The 15710-nt window shown below is 42.3% G+C and overlaps 1 protein-coding gene across 2 annotated transcripts; it reads left to right on the top strand.

Annotated features, from left to right (window-relative positions):
- The first annotated feature begins 1944 nt into the window (after positions 1 to 1944).
- On the top strand, positions 1945 to 14778 carry clasrp (CLK4-associating serine/arginine rich protein). Of its 2 annotated transcripts, XM_079271881.1 has the most exons (21): positions 1945 to 2049; positions 3262 to 3401; positions 3911 to 4008; positions 4708 to 4809; positions 6702 to 6781; positions 6958 to 7042; positions 7157 to 7290; positions 7847 to 7943; positions 8185 to 8263; positions 8348 to 8421; positions 8516 to 8557; positions 8641 to 8916; positions 9372 to 9683; positions 9776 to 9955; positions 10794 to 10833; positions 12482 to 12542; positions 12706 to 12764; positions 12852 to 12898; positions 12976 to 13073; positions 13273 to 13297; positions 14140 to 14778. In XM_079271881.1, the coding sequence occupies exons 2-21, from the start codon at positions 3303 to 3305 to the stop codon at positions 14180 to 14182; spliced, it is 2031 nt and encodes a 676-aa protein (XP_079128007.1). In that variant the 5' UTR covers positions 1945 to 2049; positions 3262 to 3302; the 3' UTR covers positions 14183 to 14778. The 2 variants fall into 2 exon arrangements, 1 of the variants encoding a protein (XP_079128007.1); XR_013772122.1 differs by lacking the exons at positions 13273 to 13297; positions 14140 to 14778 and having other exon boundaries at positions 10794 to 10837; positions 12976 to 13063.
- The last annotated feature ends 932 nt before the right edge of the window (positions 14779 to 15710 follow it).

Here is a 15710-nt window from a genome sequence, read left to right as displayed (position 1 = left end):
AATATACTGTATATATTAATATAAAAACATGCAAAATACAACATGTACAGTTTGTGGCAGTGTACTGTATGTACGCTGCAACCCCCTTCATCTATGTGTGTCGTGATAATATGTGAAAGGATGTGAAAGGAAGGGTTTTATGTCGGACCAGTGCAAAGTGACTGCAGGGTCACAGCAGCAACAGTTAATGGGCAAATGGATGTGACAAATGTCTCCTTTGGCCTGTGCAAAGAGCAGCAGGCTGGAAATGGACACATGCTTCCTGTCACCACCCTGGTCAGGAGGAAACATGGGAAATACGAGTTTAACACATGCACAAAGTACTCGGGCCTTCTCTACACCTGCTGTATGCACCAGGATGTCAGGCACCAGCCCGCTGACTGCCTTAGTAAAAACCTTTCATCTTAATACCTTTTATTACCCAAGTGATGACAGTGATGCAGCTGATACTTGCATGTAAAAGTTAGTTCCCTTCAGCTTTGATGCCATGACGTTAACGCCAGACTCACAGAAGCTAGTTTGTCAACTCCTCTTTGAAACAGAATCTTTCTGGTGTTTGTCTTTGACTCCCCCGACAGCATTTCTATAAGGCACATTGCATACGAAATACTGTAGACTGTTGGAATGGCATGCTTCTTTGTAGGAGAAGCATCATTCATGTCAATTCTGGATTGCAGCATTTAGCATTTGTTCACAAATACATACTGTTTGTTCACATTTTATTTCATTACACCAGAGTACTCTCAAAGGTGGTGATGACTTCAAAGTTATGGGCATTTCTCCTGTGTTACAGGGACATCTTGTGGCCACAGCAGGTACACAAACGTTAAAACCACTTTTAAAATAGTGTATGACAAGTGTTACCATTCTCACTTTCTAATATCCCTAACAAGGGACTTGAAAACAGATATTTGGTATGACGCATTAACATTTTTCATATATCTTTAAAATCGTATAGAGCACTAGCATGAGTAAACAGAACCAAAGAATATTTTGACACTTTGAACAAAAGCATATTTACAATGTGATATTGAATTAATCGTTGATGTATTAATGCATACATCAGACATACTTGAATGTTTCAGCTGGTACAGATGGGTCTAATTTGAATGAGTTGACTGGTGGGTATCTCAACCTAATAAATAGCCTAATACATCATAATCTAGACTAGTATTTGATTAAATGTGAAATCAAACATTGCATACAATGGAAATAATCAAGACAGGTACAAGTACACCAGGATATCATATGCAAAATCATATTTTATTCAGGGTACTTTGGAGGGGGCTGGATGTCTCATGTAGGGGGGGGGGGGGGGGGATTTAACCGTTGACATATTGGCCAAACAGTCACTAAAGCGTATAAAGGTAATTGACATACATAAACCGTTAAGTAAAGCTGAAGTTAAGAGTATCTTAAAGGATTATACACAAAACATGGCAGGAATACTGGGACTTGAGTGACACAGGAAGACATCTCTACAATATAAAAAAACATGTTGGAGTGGGAGTCATACAGAGCAAGAGCCCAAGAGAAGAAAAGGTCATTTGATTGAGATTAAGGAATACCGATTTAAATGAAACACTTCATAGAGCATGCAAACATCCAACTGGAGCATGTACGCACTGCAATAAACTGGAAACTGTCCAACATATACTGATAGACTGAAATAGATCTGATGAAGAACGAAATAAGTTAATATCAGGGTTGAATGATGAAAAACGCAAACTTACACAATGGAACTTGCTAAGAAAGACATCATGGAGGACACTAAATATTCTGATGACTTATTTAAAAGTAACAGGAGTAATATAAATAATTTAATTTGTATTATTTTGTTTATTTTACTGTTAAACTACTGCTTGACACTCCAGTCCAACCGGTGGCGGTAATACACCTCAAAGTTGTTTGCCAACCGCCATTACAAGTCAAAGAAGACGAAGAAGAAGCAGAAGCAGAAGAAGAAGAAGGAGGCGTGTGACACTCCGCTAGCGTCGCCCTCGACAGACCGAAAACAACCCAAGTGTGTGTTGGTGGTCAGTAAAACAGGTACGACGTGAATTTGAAAACGAAGCACATTGTGTTGCGCAGCTGTGTTTCGTGTGTTGTTGGTGTAAAAGAGGCTGCGATACACGCGCTGCTCCTGACGTCTTTGAAAACTAGCTAAACTAAAGCTAAGCTAGGATAGCTGTGATGCTAACTGTCTAATGTTAACAGGCCCGCTGCATGCGCAGTCAGGCCGATGTGCATGCTATCAAACACCTCCGCTAATTATAAAGACATTGCTGTTTGACATCTGAAAACCCTAAAAGTGATATGAAGGGTGCGTGAATATCAGAATTAAGTGAAGTTAACAATGCACAAACAGGCTGTTGTGGAACTTAAATGAGGGTGACAATGACATTGGCCCTCGGTAGTTTGCTATGTTAGCACATTGGCTGCAGGCGGTTTAGCTGCTCCTGTAATGTTGATCTACTAAACACAAATAATGCATGTGACAAAACGGAGAGGCAGTTATCTATAAAGCATTGGCAGTAATGTGCAAAAAGTATCCGTTTTAGTTTGCTGAGTTTATCTTGAACGTCACTTCCCACTGCAACGAGTTCAGTCTCAGTTCAGATTGGCTGCAGTCAGGCTTAGTACACAAGGAAGTGACTAAAACTATCAATTCACTTATGAATTAGTTAGAACATATCGTCTTTAGTCAGAGCTGAGTAATAAGGAAATCATACCAGAAAGTATATGTGAATAATGTGTTTGTCTCCTTTTGATATCAATACATTTAGAATATAAAATATATCTATGTCACTGATTTGTATTGATTTGTTTAAACAGAATGTGCTTGACCCACAGTATTAATAACACAAGTAAAATAGAAAAAAATATCAATAATACCGCAGACAAATTAGTCTGAGATATTGCTTGCCTGATGTTATCAGTACTTGAGAAGATTGAGAGTCACACTTTGTGTTTTGTGTAAAACAATTACTCTGAGTCTCTGTGTTGTGCTCTTAGATGTATTGATTGTGGTTTATTATTTTAGTAACAACTGGTTGTGTGCAGTAGTCTCTGAGCTCTATCTGTACAGCTTGTCTCGGTCAAATATTTATTTGAAGAAAAGTAGTCTTTTTTTACATCGGTCTCTTTCACTCGACGCCTCTTCCACATCCATATTTGTGCTGCATTTCTTCATGTCCTTGTGTGCTCTTTCTCCCTCGCTCTCCTCTCGCTCATGTTTCCTCTCGCTCTTCCACTCTACAGCAGCCGTGCCACGCCGCGCCCCCACCCCCAGCGGAGCCGTCATGTGGCAAGAGGCCCGCAAACATGAGCGCAAGCTCCGTGGCATGATGGTAGATTACAAACGCCGTGGAGAGCGACGGCGGGAGTACTACGAGAAGATAGTAAGAGACTTCTTTATTCAACAGATCTGAGCGACGCATCCAGAGACACTTGAATATGATCTGTGCTCCAGATCTCATCTTTCCTGATCTTGCCTCAGTTGTTCTCTCTGTTGAGGCACCGGTTCGAGCTTTAAGTAGGCTGATGCGTTGGCTGAAACTCCTTCACCTCCTGCTAGCTTTCTATTTCTGCTAGTTGGTTTTTGTTCTGACTGTCTACATAGAGCCACATTTAGACCTAAGATGACGGATGACTACACTAACTCTTGCGTCAGCATTTTGCACAGTAAAGAAAAGATTTGTGTGCCAAGATTGGCCTCACTTTACCAGACACTGTGAAGCACCACATACACGAGCCTATATTGTCATGGGTTGAATAGAAGACGACAACATTGAGGAGTTTGTTGTCTGTGCAGCATATTATCTTTCACAATTTGGTTAGTTGTTTTATTTAGTTCGTAACAAGATGCCATTTTATTGTCTTCAGGCTGCCTCTCGTTTTGTCTCAACAGAAAAAAGATCCAGCGCAGTTTCTGCAGGTTCATGGCCGAGCCTACAAGATCCACCTGGATCCTGCTGTGGCGATGGCTGCAGAGAGCCCCATCAACATGTGAGTTCACTCACTCACTCACTCACACGTGCGCGCACACACACACACACACACACACACCACTCACCACATACCAAGAAAAGTGGGGCTTAAAGTCTAAAACCTGAATTTTTTATTTTAAACGCAATCAGAATAATTAGTTTCAGGTTTAAAGAGTCAAGATAATTGAGTGTTGACACTACCCGAGAGCAGCAGTCTCCTTTAGAGGATGCGAAACACTGACTGACTTGTAGAAATCCAGTCAAATAAAGAGTCGGATGACGGTTATCGTGAATGAAAATCAAATATTTTGAGACAACTTAATTCAATCCTGGGCACAATAGAGTCAAACAGTTGGTAAGAACAGACGACATGCATATGTAAATTATTTGACCAAAGATTGAGTAAAGCCATAACATCAGCAAATGTTAATGTACATTAACCAATACATTTTTCAACATTGTTTTCTACATAAACCTTAACGTTTATCAAGTGCCGTGTAATTAAACACTTATGTAGGGCTATCTTATCATTGTCATTGTATCATTTATTATTTATTTAAGTCGATTTTATATAAACTTCAATCACTTTGACTGATTAGTGGTCAATGAAGTCAAATAATATGGCAGCACTCCAGAAAGTCAGAGATGAAATCAATGCTTTCCCATCAGGTCAGTGTTGCTGAGCAGAATATCTCTGTCTCTCTTGTTTTGTCAAAAGGATGCCGTGGCAGGGAGACGCCAACAACATGATTGACAGGTTTGATGTGAGGGCTCACCTGGACTACATCCCCACCTACACGCCTCCGCTGCTCAGCACCTCGTAAGTCTAAAGTTACCTCACGTAACACTGAATCCAGAATCTGTCATTCACAGATTCTTCTACATTATGACATTTGGGGCACTTGATTTAAAAGAGAACACAAGTCATGGTTCTAAGAAAGTACCGTCATTTTCACAGCGCTATAGCTTGTTTAAGCTTGTTATAGTTCAGGCATGTCCAAAGTCCGGCCCGTGGGCCAATCACGGCCCGAGGTCAGATTTTGTATGGCCCGCACCTTCTGTCTTAAAATGCATTATTTATGGCCCGCCAGCACAGTCAAAACGGAATGCATAAATCATACAAATTCAACATGCAATTCCACTTTTTACCTCATGGTGGCAGCACCACTCTGTAACTGTCTGGCTGTTTGAAATTGGCTCTGACCCTTAACTGTCATGGCTACGGCAAGTAAAAAAAGGAAAGTCGATAATGAGGGCCGCCGCTTCCAGGAGAGGTGGAGATCGCAATATTTTTTTCACCGAAAACCGAAACAACTGTGTCTGCCTAATTTGTCATGAGACTGTTGCCTTGTTTAAGGAATATAATGTAAAGAGACACTACGAGACCAAACATGCTAATGCTACAACAAGCTATCAGAGAGCGTCCGTGCTAGAAAAGTGAAGCAACTCCAAGATAACTTGGCCACACAGCAGCGGCCCCTTTCACATGAAAACATCATCAAAGTAAGCTGCGGAGTGGCCGTGGTAATTGCTAAACATGACAAACCTTTTACGGAATGTGAGGTTATCAAAGACTGTGTTATGAAAATGGCAGAAAACATTTGCCCCGAGAAGAAGACAGAGTTTGCTAATGTTTGCCTGGCTCTTAACACTGAATCATCAGATACGAAGAGACAACTTGATTTTTTTCGTGAGCCTGTTTCATGTGTGTTGAACTTAAATGTCAGACAACTTTTCATCACCCTCACTAAGTCATATTTATGATTGTCTTGAGGTGAGAATATTGATCGGTTTCTATGTAATTAGCTTTTAGATGGCTTGTTCTTTGTGTCATCTGACTTTCAAGATGTGAAAGAAAGGCAGAATAGTTGTTGAGATTTGTTCACACATGAATGCTTACATTTGGTTACATTGCTATTTGCTGTCATTGAAAATAAAATGATTAAATAACAATGTATGTGTAGGCTACTTGTATTGTTTAAAATAATGTCAGCAGGGACTGTTGGTCCTTGGGTATTTTCACATTATCAAATCTGGCCCTCTGAAAAAAGTTTGGACACCCCTGTTATAGTGGATCAACATTGAACGTGTTGCATTTCCAAATTGCACTTCGACACGGCATATCCTTGGCTTTTTTTAGCAATATGCTCTGCCAAACGTTAGGTACATCGGATGAACAGTTCTCGAGATATAATGCGGAGGACACAGACAGACAGACCTTGCTTTATAGTTAGAAGTAAATTAACTGTATTGTGTGGTATGCAACAATCGTTTGCCTTGTTTGGAAGGTATGTTTAAATACCTCCTGTGAAGTTTTCATTGTGAAAGTCATGGTTTTAGTTACATTCGTTCCTCATTGCATCATGAGGCTAACACAATTGTTGAATGAATTTCCTATCTCATATAATATAAAATAAACCGTGAATGTTTTAACTCTGTTCTACCTAATACTGTCACCCCAGTCTTGTTACTCTACTCTTGTAGTGGTGCATTTTACCAGCAGTGGTGATCAAAGCACTGGTTGTTCTAGTTGTTACTGTATTTAATAATAACTGTGTTACGAAGTAATTCAACGGGTCATTGGTGAGATTATCTTTTCAGTTTCTCCCTCCACACGGCTTCAGATTCATGTTTCAGGCTCAAATGGAAGTAAAACCTGCTCAGAGAAAGTGGTCAAATACAAAACAACCTTCTGCTCTTTGTCTCGTACAGGACCCCGGAGCAGGAGATGGAGGAGAGAAAGTGCAATTATGAGCGATACAGAGGCCTGGTGCAGAATGACTTTGCAAACAGTGAGTATCACAAACTTCATAGCTTCATTACATTAACATTGGGTCTCATGTTGCAACACTGTGAAGCCACTGTTAATGCTTGTGGTCCTCACGTGCCTGTAATAGTCTGTTAATCTGCCCTCAGTGGGAACATTTTGCAGTCGTGTTGTGCTCTTAAACTCTCCGCTGTCCCACAGTCTCTGAGGAGCAGTGTTTGTACCAGATCTACCTGGATGAGCTCTACGGTGGCCTGCAGAAACCAAATGAGGACGAGAAGAAAAAGTACGTCACTATAATGTTATTAAAATGTTTCTTCCCCCACTGTGCATTTATGTCGATGATTCTTAGAGTTTTAGGTTTGCGATGCATTTCTGAATCTTTGCTCCTGTTGTGCAGACTGTCTGAAAAGAAGGCCTCCATTGGTTACACCTATGAAGACAGCACCGTGGCGGAGCCAGACCCCGAGTCAGACAAAGATGAAGACAATTCAGAGAGCGAATCCGAAGAGGATGAAGGCATCCCAGATATCGGTGAGGAAGATAGATCGATAGATAGATATAAACTGAGGAAGCTTACACATCAGGAAAATGAATAATTCAGAGATTAACCAAAATGGTTCTTCAGAAAAAGGATGCAGAGCAGAGATGTTAGTTTCCGTCAGATGTAGTCAACCTAATCTTGCTTTGTTTAGTTGCCTCAAGGTCTGGGTATTTAAATCTAATCTCAGTCAAAGGAAAACATAGATATTTTAGTAAAGTTTTAGTCAAAATATCACCTTCTTTCTCCCAAGCCGTGCTGTTGACATTGTCAGCTTTAACCTAAGTAAGTTACTCTGAGTATTATTGTCTGTACTCGTGTGCTGCCGGTGTAGTCCTGATGTCTTTTAAACTACTTTTTTGTTTTTTTGTCAACAATATTGGATGTTTATATTCTCAGTTAATTTTTAATGACGTCTCATCTTCGTCTTAGTCACAGGAAAAAAAGATTGTTGACGGACATATTGAGTCAAAGTCAGTCAGTTTGTAACATTGTAAATTATTATTCCATCAAGCATGACAATTCAATATTTTCCTCGTGTGTGCGCAGATGTGGAGGTTGATGTTGATGAGTTGAACCAGGAACAGGAGTTGGACCTAAACAAAATTGCAACCCCATATGGAATGGCTGAAGGAGACTTTGTTAGGTAACATATCAGTAATTATATCATTGAGATTCTTTTGCTTTTATAATTTAGCTTTTTTTTTAAAGCCGAGTGACTTTCCATCTGAATATTTCACCCAAAATCAACTGTATGTCGTTAACTTTTCATGTGTATATTTAAATAAGCATTTAATAATATGAATATACAACTCATAATGTTACACTCTTGATTTCGTTATTGTCGTGACACCGTTTGACTTTGAGTACCGTGACCTGTTTATCAGGATGTTGAGGAAAGACAAGGAAGAAGTGGAGGCCATCAAACATGCCAAGGCGCTGGAGGCGGAGAAGGCCATGTACTCTGTAAGATAACATCCACTGAGAAATACGAGTGTGTCGTGTGATTGCTGTGTGAGATTTTACAAGTGACACATTTGGTCATTTCAGGGCCGGCGTTCTCGCAGACAACGGAGAGAGTTCAGAGAGAAGAGACTAAAAGGGAGACAGATCAGCCCACCAAGGTAAAATAGTTTTCTGTTACCGGGGATTTCCTCCTTAACATTTAACTTTCCTCAAAACATGTTGAGCTAATAACGTAATTCTCCTGTATTTCAGCTATGCAAGGAGAGACAGCCCAACATACGATCCCTATAAACGGTGAGTTGAATATTTTGTCTTAACTTCTTGCTTTGTGGAGTCTGTATTTATATCTGGACTTTGTTTTCTGATCTCTCTTTCAGGCCAGAGTCAGAGTCTAGCTCTGAGCCGCGGTCACGCTCTCGTTCTCCTGGTCCAGAGAAGATCACCTTCATCACCAGCTACGGAGGCAGCGACGATGAAGCAGTAGCCGCCGCAGCAGCAGCAGCAGCCGCAGCAGCAGCCGCCGCCGCCGCCACCGCAACAGCAGCAGCAGCAGCAGCAACCGCCGCAGCAGCAACAAAAACAACAAGCGCCCCTCACTCTGGACACGTCCCCTCCAACTTGCAACACCCTGCAGGTCATAGCAGGGGCTCCCGGTCGGTAACTTTCCGGCTTCCTTCCATTAGTTATTGTCCTCGTACAGTTGAATTTGTGTCTGTTGAATTGACCGCAGCTGTTGAGGCAGAAAGAATACTGACGATGAAATACTGATTTTTGTGGTAGGTGAGGTGGATCACAGTTTTTTTTTATCAAGTAAAATGTCAGTGCAGAAAGTTGCTGTTAAATAACAAATGGACCTATTCTGCATGTACTAGAGGGTGAGGTTGAATTAGTTCATGGTTGTGCATGTCAGATTATGGCAAAGCAAAGAGTATCATATCGTATCTGCAATCGTATACCATGCAAGTATATGAGATTTTGATATTTGCTTATTTATACCTCTCTACAAAGTCCAGCATGTGAAAAAAAGCAAGAAACCAGAAGTATTCTGACAATAGGCTAGGTGCTGGGCTGGTGTTGTTACTAAAACCGCGTGTCTCTGTTTGTGCAGGAGACGAAGGTCCTCCTCCAGTTGCTCCCCTTCCTCCTCCTCCCGCTCTTCATCTCAGTCCACCTCTCGCTCGTCCTCCCGCTCGCGGCGTACCCGGCGCGGACGCGGGGGAAGGGAGGGGCGCCGATCCCGGACCCGATCGCGGTCGAGACGGCGTTCCAGATCTCACTCCCGGGGTAGAGGAGGGAACGGAGGGACCGCATCCTGGAGGAGACGGGACCGGACACGATCGCGGTCCACCGACAGAGACCGAGAGCGAGAGAGAGACAGGGACCGAGACAGGAGACGATTCTCAGCACGCAGACGGACGAGGTAAGACTCCCTGGTGTCTCCCAACAGTGCTGCAGTTATTGTATCGCAACACACATGGCAGTGACACATGCTCGCTTTCTGTTGTCTGTCAGGTCCCGTTCCAGCTCACGGCAGGGGGGCAGTTCGAGGCGAGGGGGTCGTAACAGTGGAGGCCACCGGAGGGGAGACAGCGGCAGCCGCAGTCCCTCTCTGTCCCCCAGTCGCCTCAACCTCAGCCCCTCCCCTCACAGAGGAGACCTGCCTACCAACACCGTCCGTGACAAGCTAAGAAAGTAAGACGATCACCCATCCACTGTAGTCCTGTGTTCTTGGCAAAACCCAGATTTTCATAAATTGCATCCACATTTTACGTTCCATCAGAAGCAATTTCATCACAGCGCCCAAGCAGAATGAACATAAAATAAACTATGATTGAGTTTAATTTACGGACACACTGCTCCTATCCTCTGCTGTGTGTCAGTGTTTCACAGAGAGAGAGGCTCAGATCCTACACACACACACACAGTTGAAGAGGCCTTTTATGACGGCTAGCGTAGTTCACACTACACGTTAGCCTGATTTCATACTCGCCGATAGCTTTTGGAGCTTTCTGACTAAAGCCCCAGATCAGAGGCAAGTTGCTGTTGGTTCAGCGCTCGCTGTTCAAAGGCTCGCCGATGCATCACCTGGCAGGCTGAAGATCTGACCTGTCGTGGAGAAACCTGGGGGAAGGGTCGACCCTTAGTCATCCAACACCAACAACTGAATTTAGAGCACTTTATTTTACAAAATGCCATCTTGTTTTAGAACCGTATTGACTCACTTTCTTTTATGAACAAAAATGTTTTGTTACATCATTTCTATTTTTAAAATGTTACATTTTATCTCATCCATTGTATTCATCCACCGTGTTTAGATTTTTCTGATGACAAAATGTGCAACAAAGAAGTCAGAAAAATGTAAAGCACAGAATCTAGAGAAAGAAATGAAACCTATTCCATAGATCCATACAGTGTCGTTAAGCCACAGGAATGATATCATGTGTTTATTAATGCCTTATGTATACCATAACAAGATAATGTCTGCATCACTCCAGCTAATTGTCCTTTCTCTGTCCCCGTCCGTCTCCAGGCCTGATACTCCGGGTGGTAAAGAGACGGGAGCTGCCAAAGTCAGTAAGAATTTGATCTAGCTGGGTTTTCTTGCTAAAGCCTACGCCTCCCTCATCCCTGACAGGCTGACATGGTTGTCCACCAGACTGGGATGTAGAAGCCATTGTTGCCCACAAAGTGGACATGCACTGCAATCAAAAGCCTGTCATCTATTTTGCAATTTCCATTACAGTATTCCTCACCTTCTCAAGTGTTGGGCTGAGAAGAAACTGGCCACCGCTGAGAACTGACAGACTGAATTAATGCTGCCATCTCTGTATGGAGTGAACATTTCAGCACCCTGTGATGTCGTTATTGTCTTGCTCTTAGTGTGCGTTGTGCGTGCATGTAGACATATATATACGTGTGCGTGAGAGAGTGCGGCATCTTTGTATCTGTATTGTAGTCTCATGTACACGTCAGTGCGTCACACAACAATGGCCACTAAGAGGAAGAAGATTTCTTCTCTTTGCTTCTGACCATGTGTCGTGTTCCAACTTGTGACTCAGTGTTGGCCAAGATGCTTGATTCATCTCTGATGGAAAGACGAGATGGGCGTGCTATGGACAGCCGTCTTGGGGCTTGTTTTAACAAGCAGCACCGCACGCTCTTACTAAAACTAAAACGTATGTCCCACATAATAATACTGGGACACTTCATTCCTGTCTCATGTCTGTAGCCTAAATATGAAGCCACTGGGAGCAGTTCAAAGGTGACAAAATAAGCTTTCCAGCATCTATAAAGCTCACTAATACACATATATCTTCTTTGTTTAATCCGTACAAAACTGAAGTGTAAAATGAAAATCACTTTTTTTTTTCTGCCAAACTATAACTAGAAGAAATAACGTGTAAATTACTGAGCTTGTGTTTCCTTCTCATGGTAGCGTCATATTTAGTGCACAGAGACAAGAAAGCGAATATGTGTGTTTCCCAAAATGTCAGACCGTCTCTTTAAGACGAAATAACACGTTTATTTGTTGTTAAATTCTAACGTTCTTGACCGTTTGCAGTCCTGAACAAGCTGCTCGATGCATTTCCTGGCAAAGAAGAAAAGGTTTTGAATATTCTCCAACAGACAGAGTGGAAGTAATAATCTTCTTCTCTGCAGTGTTGTGACCTGCAGTCTTTCTTGCCTGTCCAGGTTCAAACGGCCCAGCGATGGGTGTGTCCGTAACCAAATGCCACTGGCTCTTTCTGAACTTTCCAAACTCACCGAACCTGTACTTGTCCTTGTTGCACTTTGTGACACTCCTCCGTCTGCTGCCCCCCCCCCCTCCCCTCCCCTTTATCTCGCTGACGGGGGTTCATACTATAAATATATTTCAGTGTAAAGGTTTATGTGACTGGATCCTGTCCTGCTTCTAAACTATCCTATGTAGCAGCTTTGAGCTCCAGCAGCAGTTTGGCTCTCTCCTCTCTCTCTCACACACACACACACACAGAGCTTGTCAGATTCAAGTGTGCTTGTCGACTCATCAAACATCACACGTAATTAATGAATCTGCGGCCTCTTTATCTCCATAAGCTACTGTACACAAAGGTGATCGTATTATAATTGTATGACAGCGCTGTCTTTGATCCTCGCTCTTAAACACACACCCTTATGCTGACACACACTTTTGTCCGGCTTTGAAATGATGTGCTAACACAATTGTGTCACCTGCAGCCCAAGATAACGCCTCAGGAGCGGCTGAAGCTACGAATGCAGAAGGCCCTCAACAAGCAGTGTGAGTACAGCTGAACAGGGCTTCTGTGTCGGTGCACAAGTTAAGAAACATGTTGACATGTATCTGTTGGCAATTATGTCACATTATGCAAATAACAAAGTTGTTGTTTTTTCACCCCCAATTTCCTTTTTTTTTTTTTTTTTTTTTTTTCCTTGTCCTGCAGCCAAGGCGGATAAAAGAGCCGCGCAGGTGAAGATCCAGCAACAGGAAAACAAACGACAGGTGTGTGTGTGTGTGTACTTTAATATCAGGTAGGAACGGACTCTGTCACCCTGTATCGCCACTCATTGCTGAGTGTTTATTTTACAGGAGCGGGAGGGAGAGCTACGAGCCATGGCACGCAAGATACGCATGAAGTAAGAGTCTGTGTGTGTGTGTGGACTGTTTGGTATTTGTGTGTTGCAACTGTCTGACCCAGAGGCTCTGTGTTTAGGGAGCGGGAGAGACGTGAGAAAGAGAGGGATGAATGGGAAAGACAGTACGGGCGACAGAGCCACTCGCCTTCTCCTTCTCCTTCTCCTTCCAAATATGGTAAGACTTTAGGTTTCTGATCACAAACAGCCATGTGGAACTAATAAAATAATTTAGTTTCTTGTGTGTGAGCACACAGTGCTACATTTTATTTGTCTGATTTGCTGGCACCAGTTTACTGCTCTGACAGTTTTGCGGATGTTAAGATGCTCTGCCATGATACTGTTTAATGGTGTCTTTGTGTCCTCTGTCCCCTCAGGCCGAGAGCACAACTCACACAGAAGGTATGTGAGAAGCCACAAGAATCTACACAGCTCCAATGAAGCAGAATGAATTATGGGAGACGTTTCACATTAATGCACAAGCGCCGTCTCAAAGTACCTTTACACGCAACAGTAATGCTACGTGGCTTTTTCCTCACTCGACTACCATCAGTGTGTCAAGTCTTGAGAGAGAAGTGGAGCCAGGATCAGAAATGAAACCTCTTAAAACCTAAAGTCAAAGAAAATACCTCAAACTTTTCAAAAGTTTGGTGTAAAAGGGAAATATCATGCTCATCTTCAGGTTTATACTTGTATTTAGGTCAATACTAGAACATGTTTACATCCTTTTAATGTTCACAAAACACATTTCTCTTATGTCGTCTGTCTGAATACACCTGTGTGTTCACCCTCTGTCTGAAACGCTCCATGATTACACGTAAGACTTTACACCCTCGAGCAAAAAGGCCCAGTCTGCTCTGATTGGCTTGCAAGAAAGATATGGTTCACCTTTGCGAAGGTAGTTCTCAAACTGTGCGTGGTTTATTCTAATGAGCCTGCACGTGAACGAGGAAGTGGAGTGAACTCCGACTAGCTTGTAGAGTCACATGTTTTCTGATCTAGGCGGCCCGCAAAAAGAAACTGACTGGGTTGTCTTATGTCACAGACCCAGTCTCAAAGTTTTAACCATGTATCTCCCTGAAGTCGAGACTAAAGTCTATTATTCACATAAAAACACGAGTAGCCCAACGACCAAAATATGAAGAGCTCTTTAACACGCAGACTTGCACATTTTCTTCAGGATGTTTGTCAGCTTGTGCTGCTTTCACCTTCATACTGATTTATATTTATTTCTTTTCTTCCAGGAGGTCACGCTCCCGGTCACGGAGTCCACACTACCGACACTGAGCTGTGGGAAACATGGACGCGTCGTACAAAACAACACCGTGTCATGAGCACACATTCTGTCAAACAAGCAGCCTATTACAATATGAAGCGATGCACTGAACACTATGTTCTCTGGTATGTGTCCACAGAATATTACATTTTGACTGTGATGCCTTTTAGTTTCACTAACTACACAGCCAATTGTTTGAGCCAAGCATAGTTTGATCTGCCCTTTTCATTTGTGCTTCATCGTGTAAAGAGACTACAGGTTTATGAAATGAGTTTCTGGTTTCTTATTCTGCATGCTCCTGTTTTCCTTTTCTGCCTGACCGGCCCTTCTCTATTTCAGAGTACACAATACGAAGCAATATCTCACCTTTTATCTCACGTTCTCTAAACACTCTCACTAAAGACCATTTTAAACAGGTTTCGTGAGCTGAGGTACAGGATGTTTGTACACATCCATTTCAAACGTCTTTATTGAAGAACATGAAGTCAATGTATGAATTCAGTCCATCGACCCCTCTTTTTGTACTCTGTCCTCTGCCAACCGGTAAACGGCAGCAAATAACTCTTTTGTTTTCCATAATATCGAATGTCAAATGCAGAACAACAAATAAAATGAACTTTGAAATGATTTGCTCATTTTATTTTTTTCCCCCGTCTCTAAAATCCCTGTTTCTTTTACAGGTTCTACCCAAATAAACAGGTTCGTTGGATATTTAGGTTTTGCATTTGGTCTGCATATCTTTTAAATATGATCAAATGTAGGTCACGAATTCATCAACAAACAGAAGATCCTCAGAAGTTTTTCACTTCTTGCAGTGTATTCTCTATCAGTAGGTGGCGACAAATCTCGGTTGTGCAGCGAAAGGTGCCTCACTGCAGCAGCGTGTTCCTGACGATCTCTCACTTTTGGGGCATTTTTCCGAGTTTTTGCTGCGTTTCTGTGGTTTTATAACAGTCACAGCTGACCTACGAGAGAAGGAGAAAGGAGTGCGCCTCTTGTAGTAGTTTGGGAGACACCTGTGGGAAATCAACGAGGTAGTTCCTCTGAGCTGCTGAGGAGAAACTACATGTGGATTTCCACTATCGGATATGAAAACCTTGATTTAAACTCTCGTGATTGATTTTGTTTGAACACAGATGAGGTTGGAGTCGAAGATCAATGTATCAGAATTCTTTATTGGACATGAGTCATGGGAAGAAACTCACAGTTTGCTGGACTGCAGAATTTCTTCAACTCTGAGGAAAACGTGAAGCCTTTATTCCCTCCCGTTACATAGAAGTGGGGGTGAACACACATGATGGGTGTCATCTATATCTCCATACATGGATGTTAGCCAGTTTATACATCAGTCCGAACCTGGACGTCAGCTATATATTCTTCCAGAAAGAAGTGCAGAGCACAGGCATGCCGGACATAAGTCCATATATGGAGATGGTCAGATTATAGGCATGCAGGTCATAAATCCATATATGGAGATGGTCAGATTATAGGCATGCAGGTCATAAATCCATATATGGAGATGGTCAGATTATAGGCATG

Source organism: Melanostigma gelatinosum (assembly GCF_949748355.1).
Source record: "Melanostigma gelatinosum genome assembly, chromosome: 7".
Taxonomy (NCBI): domain Eukaryota; kingdom Metazoa; phylum Chordata; class Actinopteri; order Perciformes; family Zoarcidae; genus Melanostigma; species Melanostigma gelatinosum.
This window is presented reverse-complemented; position numbering and strand designations above follow the sequence as displayed.